This window comes from Puntigrus tetrazona, chromosome 14 (genome assembly GCF_018831695.1).
Source record: "Puntigrus tetrazona isolate hp1 chromosome 14, ASM1883169v1, whole genome shotgun sequence".
NCBI lineage: Eukaryota > Metazoa > Chordata > Actinopteri > Cypriniformes > Cyprinidae > Puntigrus > Puntigrus tetrazona.
In genome coordinates this window covers 15,969,854-15,984,006 of record NC_056712.1, presented here as the reverse complement: position 1 = coordinate 15,984,006, position 14,153 = coordinate 15,969,854, and the positions used below count along the sequence as shown (strand labels likewise).

Below are 14,153 nucleotides of genomic sequence, written 5' to 3'. Positions count from 1 at the left end.
ATTTGTCTCTTGTATTTCACGCTTAAATTGGCTCTAAATTGAAAATTTCGGGAAAGTGTGGCGTGATTACACCAGTTTTGCAATATAGTGTTTCTATGTAGATGCGTAACATAAATGAGTATTGATTTAAAAGATAATTTTCTACTTATATTATTTATCAAACAACTTTATAGTTATAGACTCTTTGGTGATATAGACATCTGTAAGCATGTCATGCTGGTCTCCCGTTTGCTTTTTGGAGACTATCTTAAAGCAAACTAACCACAGTCATCTACCATATAGAGTGATTCAATGACAGATGTAGGAGTCTTTAAAAAAAAAAAAAAAACTAACTAACTAACATGCGTTTAAGCCATCTGTTGCTCTGTACTCTCACACAAAGCTTAGAAGCTTAATTTTTTATTTTTTTTTACTGGTCTGAGCCACAGAAATAATCTTCCCTCTTCCTTCAAGTGCATTGCGGTTCAAGTGCAATGTTCTTTGTCTTCAAAACAGAGGAGAGTTGGAGTGCGTGAAAACTGGTCATGTCAGGACAGAGAAAAGGAGCTTCAGCACGTCTTCGAAAATGTGCCTTTTGTAGAACCAACCGGGACAAGGAGTGTGGACAATTACTGGTGTCTGAGAGCCACAGGGTGGCGGCCCATCACAAGTGCATGGTACGTCAGCTTGTGTTCTTTTATAAGTGTTAAAATGGGTGGATAAAGCTCTAATTTATGCACGTTCATTTTCTTAATTTTACTAAAATACTCTTAGAGAATATGAATAGAGCTCATGACAGGCCCGGTTCCAGAATCAAATCACTGAGGGTGCTTCTTGAATTAGTGAGGGTGCTCTAACATGCACATAAGTAAAATCAACCTCCAAAATGCAAACCATGGACAAATCTGCAATACAATGCAGCTTTAAGCCTCTAGCACCTTCATAGAACCGAGCCTGGTACATGGCAAGATTTAATCTTAATTATATATTTGACACATTGTATATCTAACATCTGACACTTGATTGTTTTACTCAGCTTTTTTCATCAGCCTTGGTCACGTCTCACTCAGACAGTGAAAACATTGGCGGCTTTTCTATTGAAGACGTAAAGAAGGAGATTAAAAGAGGAAATAAACTAGTAAGCATCTAGACCGGTAGATCTCATGCAACTCAGTCGTGCATTTAGGCTGAAAATAGAGAATGAACACACAGCTTTTTTTTTTGTGTGTCATGTGATGATTTCCTGTTCAGATGTGCACTTCCTGTCACCGGCCCGGGGCGACCATCGGCTGTGACGTAAAAACATGTAGGCGGACGTACCACTACTACTGCGCTCTATGGGACAAAGCCCAGACGAAGGAGAATCCCTCCCAAGGCATCTACCTGTAAGCAATAAAGTGATGCCACTCATCGCAAAACTGCATCAACTTTATAACTATATGACTTTAATCTTTATTTTTTTTTCCCAATTAGGGTTTACTGTCGCAAACACAGAGATTCCTCTCAAGATGGAAGTGACGGTAACTAGCTCTCTCCACTTGGATGCTGGGTACCAGCTTGCGAATCATTGCTTTCATTAGCGATTTGCTCTCGTTTTTAGACGAACAGGGAGTTGCGGCCAACGACTCGGATTCATCTCCACCGAGGAGCAGGGGCAGGGGCCGTTTCGAGAAAAGCCGAATCAGAGGCGTGTCGCGCGGACAGTCAGACGACACTCGATCCACCTCATCGCAAGGCAATGATGACACGGAGAGCTCCTCGCATGTAGGCCACTTTATCTGCTTTTTCAGATATAACCCATGTTTAATCCAAATGAGGGATTGCAGGTGACTTGACGCTAGCGGTTGGTGAAAACCAATCGATTAATGCTGATTATCGTGTCCTTGTGCATGCCGCAGCGGGACCGGTCTCCTCTGAGAGGCAGCCCCAGTGATTCAGGCCTTCGCTGTGGCTTCTGTCATGCTGGTGAAGAGGAGAATGAAACACGCGCGGTGTGCTCCACTCAGACAATGCCAAGAAAGTTGCTGCCCACTACAAATGCATGGTAAGGCTTCTTCGGTCCTGATGAACAATAACTATGCGTCTATAACCTTATTTTTAAGCACATTTCGAAAGTATTGTATGAGAAACGATCTGTTATACTTGAGGAGCTACTGAATGCAATTCTCCTTCAGTGATATTTAGTGCAAGTTTATCAGGATTTTGTTCTCTCTGGGTCATTGTCTGTAAAAGGTGCTTATTCACAAATGTTTTATGCAGTATTCTAATGCATTTCAAAATTTGCAACTTGGGATGTAAACTTGACTAATCATTCACTAGTCATTTAAACAAGTAATGAAGAGTTTTATTCCTTGAAGGAATGGTTCACTCAGAATTAAATTGAATCACCTTCAGTCCATGAAGACTTTGTTTCCCTGTCAGAACAGATGTGGAGAAATGTAGCATTACATCACTGTCTCTCCAATGGAAAGATGAGGGGCAACAGAATATATTCAAAATATTGGTATAAAAAAAAACAGCACAATAATCCACAAGTAATCCACACAACTCCAGTCTATCAATTACTGAGATCTTGTGAATTAAAAAAAAAAGCCATTGTTGATGTTTTTAACTCGTATTAAAGTCATACTGTCTGAATCACATAAGAAATATGTACAGATCAAACAAAAATAGATAAATATAGAATAGTCTTATTCTCACAGGACCCATTTACTGCAGAGGATACATTGGTAAGCAAGCGGTGTGATGCTAAATTTTTCCAAATCTATTCCAATGAATTATTATGAAATAACCTCTTTAAAAAAAATAAACTCGTTCGGATGGCCTGAGGGTGAATATATTTTCAGCAAATGATCCTTTTTGGGTGCCCTATTAAACTCTAACTGTTTTGATAAATCACAACTGCTCCCCAATAGTCAACTAATTGTTAGTCGACCAAAATTTTATTAGACAAAAGAATAATGCTTTTTTCAAATCTGTAAAGACTGTTTGTGTGCATTTTAAAATATCAACAAAACTTGCGCTTTTGTAAAATAAAGCAAACAGGAGGCCCTTCATGCCACCTTGATCTGTGAACTTGAATATGATACTGTGTATATCTTTGTCTTATAGACGTATATCTAGACATTCTCAGATAATGTTGTGTAAAGATAATGTCAGTGACGCTGACGTTCATAATCATAGCTTCTGCAGTGCGCTACGGCAAGCCTTGTGCTTTTTTAGGTTTTGTAGGCAATTTAAAAACTCATTATATTGATTTAAATGGTTTATTGGTAAACACGCAATTAGTCGACTAATGCTTCAAATGAACAACTACTAGTAGACCATAAAAATTTAGTCAAGTGTGCATTAAACAAATATCTCAAATATATAAGTAAATGTAACGTCTATTATCTTATCATTATTATTATTATTTTCATCTCTCCTGTTATTTTCATGTTCAAGTTTGAAAACAATTGATTCTGCCTGATCTGTTAAAACATCTATTGTGAAAACTATTTCATTTTTTTTTTTTTCTTTTTTATCACAGCTGTTTTCTTCGGGTACTGTCCAGCTAACCACCACCTCACGTGCCGAATTTGGAAATTTTGACATTAAAACGGTTATCCAGGAAATCAAGAGAGGAAAAAGAATGGTGAATTATTTATTTTTTGAACTAATTCATTGTCAAGTAAATCATGCTCACAAAATTATTTGTGCCTTAATTAAGTATTTTGTTGGATTATTTACTTAAAATCAAGGTTGTTTTTTCCCCTGCATATCGTGTCAGCTCTATAAAATGTAATAATATAATTCTGTATTAGTTTGATTTTATATTTATATATATATTACTATGGGTTTACTTTAAAATATAATAGTTTTTTAGAATAGTGTTCTTTATTTTCAGAATGATTTTAATTCGTAGTCACCTAATGTGCTTTGGTCATTTTTGTTCATTTCAGAAATGCACGCTGTGTGCCCAGCTTGGAGCAACCATCGGATGTGAGATAAAAGCATGCGTAAAGACCTACCATTATCACTGTGGCCTGCAAGACAAGGCCAAATACATAGAGAATATGGCTAGAGGCATTTACAAGTATGTTTGTTTTCTTTATACAAATTAGTTTGGCGATTTCATTTTAGCCTGTTTTTATTTTATTTTATATACATACTGAACAGGTCAACTATCACGTGCGCTTCAGTTTTACGGCATAACACGTGCGTTATGTTCTTACCAGGCTTTATTGTAAGAATCACAGTGGAAATGAGGAAAGGGATGAGGAAGACGAGGAAAGAGAGAGTCGCAGTAAAGAGAAAGCTGCTATTGACAACAGAGCAGATCCTCCACCGCAGCTCAATGGCAACTAGGTGAGATTCTAGTTATTTTACATGATAGGGATTCATTTGTTCAGTCTGTATTGCATCATTTGATCTGTATTTGATCGTTATTCTGGACCATGCAAATTGGTGGAAGAATAAAATGCTCTCCTTTTTTCAGATGGTGCATGAAGATGGAAGACGTGATACGACGCGGATAAAATAAATATTTTTCTATAATCCTCAATTAGAAACTAGGGGCCAGCTCACAATATCTGACAATTTCAGTTTTCTTCTCTCTGACAGTATTTCATGGACATTGTGAATGAGAATGTAAGTTCATAATCAAATGCTATCAATATGTTACTGCAGTGTAAACCATAACATAGCTGGATAGGTTTTATTTAAACATATGGTATATTAATACTCGTACCATATGATTGGACGGCTGGAACGGTGTCATCTGTTTGTGCTTTCACCTCCAGTTTCCTCTTCAGCAAACTTCTCTTTGACTGGACCCATTCTGAAAAAGACTGCCTTCGACTGTTTAGTGCATCTCCTCTAAACTATGACATTTAACAAGCCTTCTCCTTCATGAAACTGTCTTTACCTCTTTTTTCTCTCTTGCAACATGTATTATATTTTATTACTGTATTATACTCATGAGTACTATTGGATATCTGTGGTTTTCTTTATAGTACAGGTTAGGATTAAAGAATATTGGCTAGCATGCACTTTTCTTTACCTCGTCTCATGTGGTGGTCTTTGTTTTTCTTTTTTTGCTCCGTATGTGCAGATGTTTCACACAGGCATTATGCGCTTTGTGTTTTCAGTTGTCCATTCGGTGGCAGTAATTCAAAATAAAAGTCCTAAAGAGGTTGATGCTTTTAAACAGCTGAAGTTTGAAGAAAAAGCTTAATACATAAGGTCATATTCTTAATTCTGATTATATTTAGGTAAGGGTTATTGGATTTCACAACGAATGCAGTTGTCATTCATGTCAGTCGAGGTTTTTTTTTATTTTAAATGTGGACTTCTTGATGCATGATTTTAAATCTTGACTAAATTAATTTAACATTTCAAATGTTACTGCTCTGGATTAAAATATACAGTTCATTTGGGGAGTAATTCCGCTTCTTTTTAAGGTGTCCTTGTTACAGTGTAATTAAACATTTAGGTACTGATTAATAATAATGTACATACTTAAGGGTTTAGTTTAGGGTTACTGCCACAGTTCTGCACGGTTTATCTTCAACCAGCCTCAAATCACACTTGCTTGAAAGTTTCTAGTGATCCTAAAAACCTTTATTAGCCGGTTCAGTTGTTTTATTAAGGTTTATGTATTTTTCATATTTTTGTTCTTTAACTTGGTCTTAAATATTAATTTATATTCATTATTATTATTATTATTATTTTTTAAACCTAATTAACCATGCCCTTACTCATATTTAACGTATAGTAATTTGTTGGGTCTGTCACTTTAAAATTAGAACGTGATTCTTGCGCGTTGCCGAGGCTAAACGCTGATTGGTCGACAGGCTCCGGTCCTCCTCTAATGCTGAAACGCCCACATTGTAATGTGCGGAAGATTGCAGAATTGCGCTCGCTCGGTCCCTTAAAGGTAAAATTAGAATAGAAAGGACTACAACTACGTCCGGCCTTTCTCGTCAGTATCGAGGACGTTTGCAGCAGCTGAGTCGGGACGGACATGGCGTCTGCCAGCCCCTGCGTCGTGGTAGGTGTTACTGTACACACTTCAATCATTTACACGGGAGCGCCACACTTGATTACTGTACCCGAAGTCACTGTACCCGAACGAATAACTGGAAAGTGTGTTTTGGTGTAAAGCTTATTCTTGCCGCGAGTTCTCTCTTTTATCCCTACGATTTGTTCCGTTTGCGTGCAGAGGTGTGTTTAGCGATTTAATCAATACCACCGTGTAGGGGCCTGGAGGGAAAGCACGCGTTTCAGGCATGGCACATGTGATGCAGCCCATTCATTTCTGCACCAGACCAGTGGAAAATGAGCAAGCAGCTTTAACGTGGGAAACTGCACGTGCTGGGTTGTATTGTGGTTTACTGATTTATCAGATGCCACGATGAATATGAAAAAAGGACGAGTAAGTTAGCGCGTACAGGTCGAAAAAGCGCTGCTGGTTTCCGTTTGTCATAAAGTGATAAATGTAACGGACTTGCGGGCAGGGTGCTGTAGTGAGTTAATAAAATGAGTCACAGCTTTGTTCAGAGAGACCCAGGGGAGTCGGTCATCTTCCTCCGCCCTAAATTAAGGTATTGTCTTGGGGGTATAATTTTAGACAGACTCATCCCGCGCTTTGTAATACGCGATTGGATTTATTAATGAATCAAAAGGTGCGCTACACTCTTAAAGGGACAGTTCACTGGGGAAAAAAAATAATATATATATCTGCCTCATGTTGTTACAATCCAGTATGCCTTGCCTTTTCCTGTTTTTAAGCGTGTTGTGGTCAGCATTTTCCACGGGACAATGAATAATGAGAGAAGATCGCGAGCTTCAGTAGGCTGCAGAGTCACTTAATAGTTTCAAATAGTATCCAAGTCTTCCGAAACCACAAAAAATAACAACTTGAAGGGTATTTACTGAATATGTGCACCTCTGGTTAGCCATTAACTGGCGCAAACAGATCTCAGACTGAACATGAGAACCAAGCCATTTCTGATTTTTGAAAGAATCATTCAGGACCGTTTTTCCTAAAGCACTATAATGGGATATTAACACAAAAATGACAGTTCTGTAGTTTTTAAATTCACCCTCCACTTGTTTTAAACCTGTATGAGTTTCGAAAGTTGACTCCTAGTAGGTCTTTTTTTTATACTGGAAGTCAACGGGGACCAACACTGTTTGGTCATCAACATTCTTCAAAATACTCTCACAGTAAAAAGACAGAATTTCCTTCTCCTTTTTTTTTGTGAACTATGCCTTTTAAAATGTAGAAACTACTGGCACCGGCAGTCTGTAGCATTATGCTTACAATGCTTTTGGGAAATCAGTTTTGTAAACGGCATGCAGCGATTTATTGAAAATGTCTAATTCCAACAGATTTTTTTGTTTAGAGCATTGCTTTTCTTCATATTTTGATGAACGGCAAGGTGAGCTGGGGTGGATTTCAGGGTCTTCAGTCGAAAGCGGTTTAATTTAGGTCTGTTCCTCATAATCTCTTTTGCGTGACTTATGGAAAGCATGTAATGCAGCGCACAAGTCATGTGGACCATGTTCATGATTCTTTTCACGGTAATTTAGCATCATCCTTTAGCCATGTTCGATCATATTGTTTGACTTAAGTCTCTGGGGATTCTGTTACCTGAAGAATAAAATAATAAATTCACCTCAGGCAACATTTCATAAAGCACAAACAATTGCTGCATGTTCTGATAGAGCTGAGGAAAGACATGTTACGTGTGTGTGTGTGTGTGTCTAAAGCAGTAATTTTAATATAAATATCTGACAGCATACAGACTTGCGTAATGTATGCCGAAAGCAATATTAGAAACCTAACTTTGGCACGCAGCCATTGCATCCTAGGCTTTAAAATTGGTTTCTTATCACAGCCTTATTGATGTGGATTGTTCTTTGGGGTTTGAATCTCAAGCAGAGAGGGGAAGCTCCCAGACGAAGCTCTCCTGACAGCTGCACGTTATTTCACTCCTTCAAGGACAGTGTGATAACACTTATGGGAAGAACAAACACAGAACAAGCTACACTACTTCCACTTATGTGGAATTTATCTGCTTTTACTTCACTTCCATTGTGAGGAAGGGTTAGACATGTCCTTTTTATAAAGCACATTTTAAAGTACCATCTGTTGTCTTGAGAGATTTCCGGTCAAGGCTCTTCACAGCTCCACCAACAGGGCAAGTTTTACTCTGAAATTAATTTGATCGTAGACACTGACGATCTTCATTTAGAACAGTTGTTTTCAAAATTATTATATTTAGTTGTATTAATAAATACGCGCACTCAAATTGAGATGCAAAAATACCAGAGTTATATTTTAGCCTTCAAATATTATCTTGGGGGGAAAAAAGGAGTGAGGCTGAGAATGGATTTAAAATATACTATTATGCATGATCATAGTATAATTTAAAGTGTGTTTATGAAAACAAGGCTTTCTTTTTGTCTTTTACATAAACGAATGCCTGAAAAGCGGTGATAAGGAGTTTAGATGCAAGAGCTTGTCTATTCAAATGAAACGGGATTTTAGAAAAATAACACTTCTGGTAGGGGTTTACCCAGAAATGAAAATTCTGTCATAGCTTACCCTCAGTTTCTTCCAAACAATTTCCCTTTTCTTTTAAACGCACATTTTGAACAATGCTGAGGACCAAGTAGTTAGCCATTGAGGTCGATAGTATGGGAAAAAAAAGTCTATAGATACCTTAAACTGTTTGCTTACCAACATTGTTAAAAAAGCCTTATTTTAACATGAAAGTGCTTTTTTTAAGTGACTTTTTATTTCATTATTATATTATCAGCCAGTAAAGATCTGTGCACTACAAATGCACAACGTGCACAAATAAGCACACTTATTTTTCACAAGGAAAGACTCAACTAGCTTAACTTTTACGCTCATAAAATGGTGCGAAAATGATCTTTACCCCCAACCGTCCTTTTACAGCTCGTCTTCCTGACTTAGTACTTCAACAGCACTAGTATTCTTACTTTAATCTATAAACTTCTGTGGTATGTTTAAGAAGCTGCCAGATAATCTATGCACTTTTTAAAGTCATTTGATTAAGGGTGTTTAGGCAATAGGATATAATGTTGAAGTAAAGATCACCTTTCCCCTACTGCCTTATTTCAGGTTTATCCCTCTGTCTGCTAGATAAAATGTTATCAGACTGTTCTTTGCCCTATCGCTATCAGGTATGATATGATGTCATTTGTGTATTTTAGATCAGTGATGAGGAGCAAGGTTATGACCTGGACCTCTTCTGTATACCAAAACATTATGCGGCTGACCTGGAGCGGGTGTATATTCCTCACGGACTCATCATGGACAGGTACGAGCCACGTCACGTTCTCTTAGTCGAGAGGTCTTGCCTAATGGACCCTCAGATTACAAAATAACATGCAACCTGACTCCTACAGAACTGAACGTCTGGCCAGAGATATCATGAAGGACATGGGAGGGCATCATATCGTGGCTCTGTGTGTGCTCAAGGGGGGCTACAAGTTTTTCGCTGACCTGCTAGATTACATCAAAGCCCTTAATCGCAACAGCGATCGCTCCATTCCCATGACGGTGGACTTCATCCGCCTGAAGAGTTACCAAGTACTGCTATTAAACATCCTATTTAATGAATGTTAAATGTGTCTGTGGTACTCCCTTCTGTTTATTGTCAGTGTGTGTATTTAATTGGACAGTGTGAATGTAAACTGATGCTTTGCGATACAAACCTGTTTCAGAGTTAAGTGTTGATGTTACTTCAGTAACTAGAACGCACTAATGTCTGATTCTCTTGTCTTTAAATGCTACAGAATGACCAATCTACAGGCGACATCAAAGTGATTGGTGGAGATGATCTGTCCACGCTTACAGGAAAGGTAAAGGCCTTTCTGTGGATTAAAACAGTCCCCACTATATCACTGTAATCTCTCATGCAATTGTCTGAAATCACATTCAGTGACTATGACATGCTCTCAATTAACAGGACATTTTTTTACCTGTTTGTAAAAACCCATCACCGTCAACACTGTTACACCTCAAAATAATTTCTGTGGCTAATTAGAAAAAAATATATTCTGTGAAGATACTTCAAATTGATCAAAAGTGACAACGTATTTAGGATTTTATAAAAGATTCTGTTTCAAAGAACGTTCTTTTTGAATTTTCATTCATTATGAATCATTATGAAAACATCATGACATAATTCAGATTTGACATCATAGGAATAAATTACATTTTACAATATGTTAAAATAGAAAATGCTCATTCAAAAAACATTTCACAATAGTATTAATTTTGCTGTATTTTGATCACATAAATGCAGCATTGATGAACATTAAATGATTCAACCCCAAACTTACACATACGCACCCAATTTTTTTTACGAATAGTAACTGATGAAATACTGCTGTTTTTAAATGCATATCAATGTATTAAAACGGTTTCTCTTTTTCTCTTGACATATTTTTTGACACCAAAGAACGTCTTGATTGTTGAGGTATATGCAAGTTTATTTTTACATCTATATTTAAAACGGCTCATATTAGCCAGCAAATGTCAAACGTGTTCATGCAACCTTTGCTCTGTTTATCAGGACATTATTGATACTGGAAAGACAATGAAGACTCTTCTAGAACTTCTCAAGCAGTACAATCCAAAAATGGTCAAAGTGGCCAGGTACAGATGAGTGTAGTAAATAAAAATGGAGGTAACCGGTGTGCCTCAGATTGTTCTTGGCTTGTAGGTATTGTGCCAGTCTTTGTAAGCTGTATGTAAATATCGCTAAGCTCCGTAAAGTAACTCCCTCGTCTGTTATTGATCGCTAGTGCAACAAATGGCCCTGTACACTTAACCTATTCCTGTCGTTTGTTTTCTTTGCAGTTTGCTGGTGAAGAGAACACCAAGGAGTGTTGGCTACAGGCCAGACTGTGAGTGGATTACTGAGAACGCTTTCCAGCCTTTTTTGGCACGCAACTTTGATAGTTAGGATTCATTTCACTTCTCACAAGTCATGTTTATAGATGGATGCATGCTGGCGATTTCTCAGGGTTGCACAAACGGCCTCAAAAGACTAAGGCTTGTTCATTTTAAGAGAATCAAGTCAATTTTTTGACCTATTCATCAGTCTAGGCTTTGCTTGGGCAATGCTGTGTGTTGACCACAAGGTAGCAGACTAACACTTTTCTGCACAGAAGTAAAATGAACACAAGTTAACACAAAAATATTAAGCAAAATGCATTAATAATTCAACATTCATAATAAGACATGTTTATTTGCAGCAAATCAGCATATTAAAATGATTTTTGGAGGATCATGTGACACTAAAAACTAATTTCTCGCATGATCACTATTTTAATTGTATTTTAAGTCTTAGCAAGCATAAGAAATGTCTTACAAAAGCATTTAAAAAATGTTACCGATCAAGAAATTGCCTGTTCTGCAAAGTTTAGCATTATCTCCCACTTCTCTCCATTTCTCCTCTAGTTGTAGGATTCGAGGTTCCTGACAAATTCGTGGTTGGATATGCACTGGACTACAATGAGTACTTTAGAGATTTAAATGCAAGTCATTTTGAATAATTTTTGAATCATTAAGATTATTAATAACAGCTGCCTATTGTAAACTCATTTGAGTGTGCTGCGATTTCTGCTAACAGCTTCTCATTTTGACTTGCAGCACATCTGTGTCATCAGTGAAACAGGAAAGGAGAAGTACAAAGCATGAGAAGCCCTGAACTTCCCCCTCTAGCTGTGTGTCATTTGTTTTTTGTTTTTTTAATAGGCATTTATTTTTTTGATATCCATTTTGTATTTTTTTTTCCAGTTGCACAACTCACCGCAGGTCAGCAGGTCCTCCGCTCAGGGTCTCTGGTGAAGTGTGTGCTGTCAGTCAATGCACCTTACATTTACATTTATCTTAAACCCCCCCCACACACGTTAGTAACCACAAACGCTTTGCAGTTCTGTCTCTGAGAACAGAGGTCTCAGGGTTAGACTGCTGCTCTTCATCACAGTGGGTGTTTTAAACAACCATTCGTGCAAGGGCCAGACTCCCTGTAATTTATTTTAACCTTTTTTTTTTTTTTTTTTTTTTTTTTTTGTGCAAGACATTTTATGGATAGGTGTTTTACGATAGATTAAACACAATATTGAATTTGGGTCGTCTTGCTTTTGCTATTCAATGCTGAATATGCGATTTATATGAATTTGACTTGCTCAAAGTAGCAAGAGAAGAGCATTCATGTTTCCCAAAGACTATTCGCTAACTGTAATATAAATCCTGATTGAAATATAAAATGTTGAATGCTTTTACATGTGAATGTACTTGAGTATCGGGGCAACCTGGTTTTCCAATCATTTCAAATTTATTGACATTTTAAAGCCAAATATCTAATTTTTAATTTGTGTGTTTAATTCCCCTGTCAAGATATTTATTTGCGTCCTCTCACTGTAGTTTTGGATACTAATTATATTAACGAAATGAGGGAAAAAAATCGTATGGTGCCTTGTATGATAATTTGTACGCTACCATATAAATGCGGTATGAAAATGAATGAAAAACTGACCTAAAATGTTCAGGTGACCTCACTATTGTTCAGTCCTAAATTTGATTAAATTATTCAAAGTATTTTAAGTGTCCTCCTAACTTCTCTTTTCAAAGTCATGACTGACGTTGTTAAACCGGTCCACGTTATCAGGTAGCGTGCGATTTTTTTATTTTTTTATTTATTTTTTTTTTTTGTTCTTGCATTTACAGTATTTTTAGAAATAAAAACAGGGCACGGGTGAATGAAATGGGATCATTTAGCTCACCGCTGATTTTATTTGACAGCATTGTTTATCTACAGCACAGACGGGTAGTGTTTTTCCATCGCATACAGGCACGGGCACGGTCAGCTCTCGGCCAAGGATCTGGTGTGGCTCTTTGGAGTCTGTAAGTGCTGACAGGTCTTACTACAGCAGAACAGCAATACTGGATAACACCACATTCACCTCCAGTATTTATGTGCTGCTATAGTACATTCCCTTCACATCCGCGGCTCTCCTTCGCTGGGTTACTCAAATGTTGCTGGTGGAACAAAGAGAAACAAAACTCTGGCAGCCAGTGCATTGCCAAAAAAACATGAGGAGCTGTTAATGTCAGTCGGTCCCTTTCTCTCAGTGCTTTAACTTATGCGAAAGTGTTCTTGCATTACATGAAACTAGTGTTATGTGCATATTTATATTTAGAATTTTAAAAAATATAAAACTCAGCTATCACAACGCAGCTGTTTACATAATTATGTAAATATTTCTTTGTGTTGTCGTTTATTGAGAGGACAAGCGCCCCCTGATGGGCCTGAGAGGAACAACAGTGATACCATAGGCCTCAAGTTTATATATAATGCCCTCTAATATAATATAATATATATATATATATATATATATATATATATATATATATATATATATATATATATATATATATATATATATATATAAAACTTTGTATTAAAAATAAATCTATATAAATGCGCAATATACAACCTGCAAAGTACTTTCGTTATAGTTTCTGTTCATTTTGCATAAATAAAGATAAATGCATTTATATGATGTTAATTTATCATTTTAAACGCTGGTATGTTGTTTGTACCCCAGCTGTTGGTTAGCAACTAATAAAGTACAAAAACTAAGAGTCCTCGCCAGGCAGACATGATCAGACATATCCTCAGAGCAACATGTCACGGTCTGGTGTGCAGAAGTTTTTGACTTGGTCTTAAAATAATATTTAAATGTAAAAACAACTGAACAAGTCTATGCAATTAAAATAAATTGAGGAAATTATAGAAAACGTTTACATTGCTACATTGGGGGAGAAAAGCTGAATACACATACTAAAACATCAACGTATTTAAGACAAGGCAAAGCAGTAATGTAACGTGTAAATATTGTTATAGATTTTTTTTTTTATTATTAGTTATCATGCACAAGCCATGCTGAGGAAAACTCCGGAGACGCACATTCAGCTGGACGCCACATAAAGGGTGTAGTTCACTGCTGCCTACTCAGCATTTTTACAACTGCATATAACAACAGAAATAGCCACCGGTTCAAAAATTAAAAAGTGCAAAATACATATTTTCCAAAGTTGCCGGCCTCCTTTCGAAAACGGTGCGTATCAGCAGCCCGCGGGG

The 14,153-nt window shown here is 37.1% G+C and overlaps 2 protein-coding genes across 2 annotated transcripts in view; both read left to right on the top strand.

Annotated features, from left to right (window-relative positions):
- Nucleotides 1-5,019, top strand: part of phf6 (PHD finger protein 6) — a 6,611-nt gene extending 1,592 nt beyond the window's left edge. The window contains 11 exon segments of the mRNA XM_043258096.1: nt 496-656; nt 1,016-1,117; nt 1,231-1,364; nt 1,453-1,499; nt 1,580-1,743; nt 1,878-1,961; nt 1,964-2,023; nt 3,509-3,613; nt 3,921-4,054; nt 4,197-4,326; nt 4,457-5,019. Of these exon segments, the coding sequence (XP_043114031.1) occupies nt 525-656; nt 1,016-1,117; nt 1,231-1,364; nt 1,453-1,499; nt 1,580-1,743; nt 1,878-1,961; nt 1,964-2,023; nt 3,509-3,613; nt 3,921-4,054; nt 4,197-4,326 (1,092 nt within the window). The 5' untranslated portion in view covers nt 496-524 and the 3' untranslated portion in view covers nt 4,457-5,019.
- Nucleotides 5,020-5,829: 810 nt separating this feature from the next.
- Nucleotides 5,830-12,607, top strand: hprt1 (hypoxanthine phosphoribosyltransferase 1). The gene is made up of 9 exons (XM_043257913.1): nt 5,830-6,010; nt 9,208-9,314; nt 9,403-9,586; nt 9,793-9,858; nt 10,461-10,478; nt 10,575-10,657; nt 10,862-10,908; nt 11,465-11,541; nt 11,657-12,607. Exons 1-9 carry the CDS (start codon nt 5,984-5,986, stop codon nt 11,702-11,704), a joined length of 657 nt encoding a protein of 218 aa, XP_043113848.1. The 5' UTR covers nt 5,830-5,983; the 3' UTR covers nt 11,705-12,607.
- Nucleotides 12,608-14,153: the final 1,546 nt, after the last annotated feature.